This window comes from Salmo trutta, chromosome 40 (genome assembly GCF_901001165.1).
Source record: "Salmo trutta chromosome 40, fSalTru1.1, whole genome shotgun sequence".
Taxonomy (NCBI): Eukaryota; Metazoa; Chordata; class Actinopteri; order Salmoniformes; family Salmonidae; genus Salmo; species Salmo trutta.
The window spans coordinates 4,061,180-4,067,857 of record NC_042996.1 but is presented as its reverse complement, the minus strand read 5'-3'; the positions used below and the strand labels follow the sequence as shown (position 1 = coordinate 4,067,857).

The 6,678-nt window shown below is 52.3% G+C and overlaps 1 protein-coding gene across 1 annotated transcript; it reads right to left on the bottom strand.

Annotated features, from left to right (window-relative positions):
* Positions 1 to 1,436: 1,436 nt before the first annotated feature.
* LOC115180115 (WAP, Kazal, immunoglobulin, Kunitz and NTR domain-containing protein 1) lies at positions 1,437 to 6,538 on the bottom strand. Its single transcript, XM_029742015.1, has 4 exons — positions 6,310 to 6,538; positions 4,070 to 4,150; positions 2,821 to 3,006; positions 1,437 to 1,614 (listed from the first exon to the last, which is right to left on the bottom strand). The coding sequence occupies exons 1-4, from the start codon at positions 6,536 to 6,538 to the stop codon at positions 1,544 to 1,546; spliced, it is 567 nt and encodes a 188-aa protein (XP_029597875.1). The 3' UTR covers positions 1,437 to 1,543.
* Between the last annotated feature and the right edge of the window lie 140 nt (positions 6,539 to 6,678).

The following is a 6,678-nucleotide window of genomic DNA, read 5'->3' as shown; positions in this document are numbered from 1 at the left end:
AGCCACACACGGCCCAAAACAAAGAAATACAAAAACATAGAAACAGAACATAGAACGCCCACCCAATGTAACACCCTGGCCTAACCAAAATAAAGAACAAAAACCCCTCTCTATGGCCAGGGCGTTACAGTACCCCCCCCCCCCCCCCCCCCCCCCCCCCCCCCCCCCCCCCCAAGGTGCGTACTCCGGCCGCAAAACCTGACACTGAAGGGGAGGGTCCAGGTGGGCCTTCTTACGGCGGCGGCTCAGGTGCGGGACGTGGCCTCTGTTCCACCCTTGGCGTCGCCCTCTTAGGTGGCGCACCTGGCCGCGCCGAAGGTCTGGTGGGCGACCCTGACTTCGCCCGGCTAGCGGGCAACCCTTGTTGCGCCCGGCTGGCGGACGACCCTTGCTGCGCCCGGCTGGCGGGCGGCGATGGCTGCGCCCGACTGGCGGGTGTCCCTTGCTGCGCCCGGCTGGCGGGCGGCAATGGCTACGCCCGGCTGGCGGATGACCCTGGCTGCGCCCGGCTGGCGGGCGGCGATGGCTGCGCTCGGCTGGCAGACGACCCTGGCTGTGCTCGGCTGGCGGGCCACTCTGGCCGATCCGGACAGGCGGGCCACTCTGGCCGATCCGGACAGGCGGGCCACTCTGGCCGATCCGGACAGGCGGGCCACTCTGGCCGATCCGGACAGGCGGGCCACTCTGGCCGATCCGGACAGGCGGGCCACTCTGGCCGATCCGGACAGGCGGGCCACTCTGGCAGCTCCGAACAGGCGGGTCACTCTGGAGGCCTAGTCCTGGGAGGTGGCACCGGACGGACCAGGATGGGGAGACCCACTGGTGGCCTGGTCCTAGGAGGAGGCACAGGACTGACCAGGATGGGGAGACCCACTGGAGGCCTGGTCCATGGAGCAGGCACAGGACAGACCAGGATGGGGAGACCCACTGGGGGCCTGGTCCGAGGAGGAGGCACAGGCTTAACCGGGATCGGGAGACCCACTGGAGGCCTGGTCCGTGGAGCAGGCACAGGACAGACAAGGATGGGGAGACATGCAGGAGGCCTGGTTCTGGGCATAGGCACAGGACGTGCAGGGCTGGGAAGACATGCAGGAGGCCTGTTTCTGGGCGCAGGCACAGTCTTCAACAGACGGCCAGCACGCACCTCAGGACGAGTATGGAGAACTGACTCAGGTGACATCAATTCACTGACACGCTCCGTAGGGCGAATGCCGTGCCTTATGCACCAAACCAGCAGCTCTCTCATCTCTCTCCACTCCAATCTCCCCATCAACTCCTTCACTGTCTCTGCTTCGCACCCTTCGCTCACCTCCAACGTCAACCCGACTGGCTCTGGTTCCGACCTCGGCACCGCCGACTGTCCGTGTGCCCCCCCCCCCAAAAAAATCTTGGGGCTGCCTCTCGTGCCTGTTGCGCTCTCTCTCCTCATACCATCGCCTCTCCGCTCTCGCCGCTTCGATCTCCCACTGCGGGAGGCGATACTCCCCAGCCTGAGTCCATGGTCCCTCTCTGTCCAGTATTTGTTCCCACGTCCATGAGTCCATCATGCTGCTCTCCTGGTGCTGCTCCTTCCTCCGCTGCTTGGTCCTTGTTTGGTGGGTAATTCTGTAACGGCTGTCGTGAGAGAGAGTGGACCAAAACGCAGCGGAGTTAGTGTTCATCATATTTAATATTTAAACGGAACACTATACAACTACAAAACAAGAAACTGACAGCCAAACAGTCCTGTCAGGTGAAACACAATGACAGAAACAATTACCCACAAAACCCCAACAGAAAAACATGCACTTATGTGTGACTCCCAATCAACAACAACGAACTTCAGCTGTGCCTGATTGGGAGCCACATACGGCCCAAAACAAAGAAATACAAAAATGTAGAAACAGAACATAGAACGCCCACCCAATGTAACACCCTGGCCTAACCAAAATAAAGAACAAAAACCCCCCTATGGCCAGGGCGTTACAATATGTATCATTCCCAAATCTCCTCCTGTCATTCCCTAGTCATCCCTAGCGGTTCCCTACCTCTCCTCTGCTTCCCAAATCTCCTCCTGTCATTCCCTAGTCATCCCTAGCGGTTCCCTACCTCTCCTCTGCTTCCCAAATCTCCTCCTGTCATTCCCTAGTCATCCCTAGCGGTTTCCTACCTCTCCTCTGCTTCCCAAATCTCCTCCTGTCATTCCCTAGTCATCCCTAGCGGTTTCTTACCTCTCCTCTGCTTCCCAAATCTCCTCCTGTCATTCCCTAGTCATCCCTAGCGGTTTCCTACCTCTCCTCTGCTTCCCAAATCTCCTCCTGTCATTCCCTAGTCATCCCTAGCGGTTTCCTACCTCTCCTCTGCTTCCCAAATCTCCTCCTGTCATTCCCTAGTCATCCCTAGCGGTTCCCTACCTCTCCTCTGCTTCCCAAATCTCCTCCTGTCATTCCCTAGTCATCCCTAGCGGTTTCCTACCTCTCCTCTGCTTCCCAAATCTCCTCCTGTCATTCCCTAGTCATCCCTAGAGGTTCCCTACCTCTCCTCTGCTTCCCAAATCTTCTGAAGTTATTCCAATATAATACAATATTTGCTTTATTGGTCCATTTGGACTGAAAAATCCTTTTTTTTTTTGCTGTCACAGTACCCAACCTGCCTCTGGAGCAATTAGGGGTAAAATGCCATGCTCAAGGGCACAACGGCGCTAGATAGCACATGGGATATTGAAGCCAGTAACCCTCCGGCTGTTGGTTCACCTCCCCCCAGATGTCCCCCGTCAACTGAGGGATTCCTCCCCGTCAACTCTAACCTGGAGACTATTACCGGCACCAAGTAGTTCCCTACCTCTCCTCTCTTTCCCACACCACCTCTGACAATCGTGTTTGGTGTTGAAGCGGTTGTGGTTGCCCTCACAACCCCCGTAGACAAACGGCCGGCACTCCCCGGAGCGGGGGTGGTAGTACCACAGCAGGACATACTCCCAACACCCCCCCTCTGACATGGGCTGCAGGCAGGGGTCAGGGGTCAAGTCTAAAGCAAAAGTAGAGACAATATAACCTGGTCACAGATCTGTTTGTGCCAAACATGACGATGACTGTAGGAGCTAGACAGCACAAACAGATCTGGGACCAGGCTAATCACTAAATTATAGGAGTTAAGTATCAGAGAATTAAGAGAAGCTTTTCTGAGGCATGTTTGACAAGAGTGAACACATTCAAAAACACGTAGAATTAGGAATATTATCCTCAGTGAATTAAAATCCTTTGTGAAAACCAAAGAAATAATGTTCATTGTGCTGTGATATCAAGCATTTGAGTCATTGTTAGATCATCCATTAATTAAGTGAATAATGTTTTTTAATAGTTTTGCCTTTCAATTCTAGCGCGAGCACACCAACACACACACAGTCTTATCTTTCTCGTCCCGCATTGTGCCCCATACACTCCATCCTCATTACAGACTAATATGAGAGAGAGAAGGAGAGACAGAGAGAGAGAAAAAAGGAAGAGAGAGGGAGAGAGAGGGGGAGAGAGAGAGAAAGAGAGAGGGAGGGAGAGAGAGAGCGAAAGAGGAAGAGAGAGAGAGGGGCGAGAGATAAAGAGAGCGAGATAGGGAGGGAGAGAGAGAAAGAGAGGGAGAGACAAGGAGAGGAAGAGAGAGAGACAGACAGAGAGAGAGGGGGAGAGAGAAAGAGAGAGAGGGGGGAGAGAGAGAGAGAGAGGGCGAGAGAGAGAGGGAAACCAAAGAGAGACAGAGAGAGAGGGAGAGAGAGAGAGAGAGAAAGAGAGACAGAGGGGAGAGAGACGGAGAGAGAGAGGAAGATAGAGATAAAGAGAGAGAGAGGGGGAGAGAGAAAGAGAGGGAGGGAGGGAGAAAGAGAGAGAGATAGAGGGAGGGAGAGAGAGAGAAAGAGAGGGAGGGAGGGAGGTAGAGAGAAAGAGAGAGAGAAAGAGGGAGGGAGGGAGATTGAAAGCGAGAGAGTGCAAGAGAAAAAATAAAGAATCAAAATGAGAAGAGGAAGAAGCGGGAGGAAGAGGAAAGACGGAGAGAGAAAAGAGAGAGATGGAAAGGAAAACAAGTTCCATTCATTCACCTGATGAGTGTGGCCCAACTCCCGGAACCCTTCTTCTCCTGTGCCTCAGTCCCCAATCCGCTCCCCTGTTGGCTCCAGAGTCTGAAGGCCGAGAGAACTCATTAGGTTACAGACAGGTGGATTCAACCATTTATCACTAAGTGGGGCCTACTGCGAACCACTCCTCTAATCAACACACAGGGCCGTGGTCTGCAGACTCGGCACTGACCCACTTCAGTCTGTCCAACTGACTTGGTCTGTCTTACTGACTCTCTATAGGTTCATACTGGAGGATGAACAGGGAGACATGGAGGAAAGGATTTATGACCAATAAGACTAATGACAGACGGAAATGTCTACGAATGTCCGTTATCTCCAAGTCGGATGTTTGTCTGTGACTGATACATTTTGCATGTAAAATACACTGCATTTATGGGGAGATTATGGAGTTTGTATTTTATTGTTATTGAACTTTTTTTTATCAGGCAAATTAAGTCTGCTGTAATGGAATCAACGTAATACTCCCAAAAGTGAAAACCCCGCCCATCTGGCACTCTAGGCAACTCAATCAAACGCTCAGAGCATTTGAAAAGATCCAATATTTTGGAACTCAGGTGATATGTATATACCTGTACGTTAAGCTAGATGTCACGATCCCGGGCGGGGGATTACACATAACATTGGTGACATTGACATTGACAGGGGCAATGTGAGCCTTTGATTATTTCCCATCTCTTTGGTTCAATGGAACCTGAAATAGGGATTCAAATGGGATGAGAAGCCCAGTAGCCTAGGGTTGGTTAGCCTAGGGTTGGTTAGCCTAGGGTTGGTTAGCCTAGGGTTGGTTAGCCTAGGGTTGGTTAGCCTAGGGTTGGTTAGCCAAGGGCTGACTAGTCTAGGGTTGGTTAGCCTAGGGTTGGTTAGCCAAGGGCTGGCTAGCCTAGGGTTGGTTAGCCTAGGGTTGGTTAGCCTAGGGTTGGTTAGCCTAGGGCTGGCTAGTCTAGGGTTGGTTAGCCTAGGGTTGGTTAGCCTAGGGTTGGTTAGCCTAGGGTTGGTTAGCCTAGGGCTGACTAGTCTAGGGTTGGTTAGCCTAGGGTTGGTTAGCCAAGGGCTGGCTAGCCTAGGGTTGGTTAGCCTAGGGTTGGTTAGCCTAGGGTTGGTTAGCCTAGGGCTGGCTAGTCTAGGGTTGGTTAGCCTAGGGCTGGCTAGTCTAGGGTTGGTTAGCCTAGGGTTGGTTAGCCTAGGGTTGGCTAGTCTAGGGTTGGTTAGCCTAGGGTTGGTTAGCCTAGGGTTGGTTAGCCTAGGGCTGGCTAGTCTAGGGTTGGTTAGCCTAGGGTTGGTTAGCCTAGGGCTGGCTAGTCTAGGGTTGGCTAGCCTAGGGTTGGTTAGCCTAGGGCTGGTTAGTCTAGGGTTGGTTAGCCTAGGGTTGGCTAGCCTAGGGTTGGTTAGCCTAGGGTTGGTTAGCCTAGGGTTGGCTAGTCTAGGGTTGGTTAGCCTAGGGTTGGTTAGCCTAGGGTTGGCTAGCCTAGGGTTGGTTAGCCTAGGGTTGGTTAGCCTAGGGTTGGTTAGCCTAGGGTTGGCTAGCCTAGGGTTGGTTAGCCTAGGGCTGGCTAGCCTAGGGTTGGTTAGCCTAGGGCTGGCTAGCCTAGGGTTGGTTAGCCTAGGGTTGGTTAGCCTTGATCTGGCTAGCCTAGGGTTGGTTAGCCTAGGGTTGGTTAGTCTAGGGCTGGCTAGGATAATGACCCGTGATAACACTGTGTTTTGATTGCTTCTTTCTGCCTCTCTCTCTTTCCCTCTGTCTTTGTCCTCGTCCTTGTCTACTCACAGTAATAAAGCACTCAGAATGGAGAGTCTAGTTTCAGGGTTGGGGTCAACTCTGGAGGTTAGTAAATAGATGGATAGGATATTAGGTTGGTCTAAGCGGGGGTCTCACCTAGGGACAAGGGAAGTGTTTACATGAAGAAAAAAACAACAGCTTTTTATTTATTCGTTCCTCAAATAGGTGGGGTATTAACAATACTTTTCTGTGGATATTTGTCTGGAATTTCAACCCGAATAAGAACCAACCCCACAGTTTAAATATCATTTTATTCAACATTCGTGTCAGACAAGAGACGTTTAGGTTTTCTCCTGTGTAAAAAAGTGTGGCTATGCTGTACAGGAATGGAAAGCAGCATGACATCGGGACCAGGGCCATATATGTGGTCAGGAGCTTGGACCGCTACACCAGACTACGGCACAAACGTCTAACTTTGACTTACCGGTAAGGTTGTCATCACCTGGGGTCCCCTCCTCTCGCAGGGAGAAGGGGGGAGGAGTGGTTGATCCTACCAGCTCCTTTTCAAGTCTTTTCTTGTCCTCTTCCTCCTCTCCCATCTCATCCTCACGTAGGCTGCGAGTGAGGATGGATACAGGCTCGTCCGGATCCCTCTCAAACAACATGCTCTCAGCATCCGGGTCCTTGGACTTCACCACAAACTTGAAGTCCATCCCTGCAACAACCAGAGAGAGAATAGTCAGTGTTTCCCCTACCATTGAATAAACATGAGCCTGCCTTAAAGAGGCTTTTACTGGTTTCAATTGACAATTTCATAGCCTGGTATTCACACCTCACCTGGAAACTAATGGAG

Excerpts from the sequence above, each read along its gene's own strand:
- LOC115180115 (XM_029742015.1), bottom strand. The coding sequence starts at position 6,538 with ATGGACTTCAAGTTTGTGGTGAAGTCCAAGGACCCGGATGCTGAGAGC. Across the intron at positions 4,151-6,309 it reads AGGTGATGACAACCTTACCG|ACTCTGGAGCCAACAGGGGA; the intron begins GTAAGTCAAAGT and ends CTCGGCCTTCAG. Across the intron at positions 3,007-4,069 it reads AGTTGGGCCACACTCATCAG|ACTTGACCCCTGACCCCTGC; the intron begins GTGAATGAATGG and ends CTTTTGCTTTAG.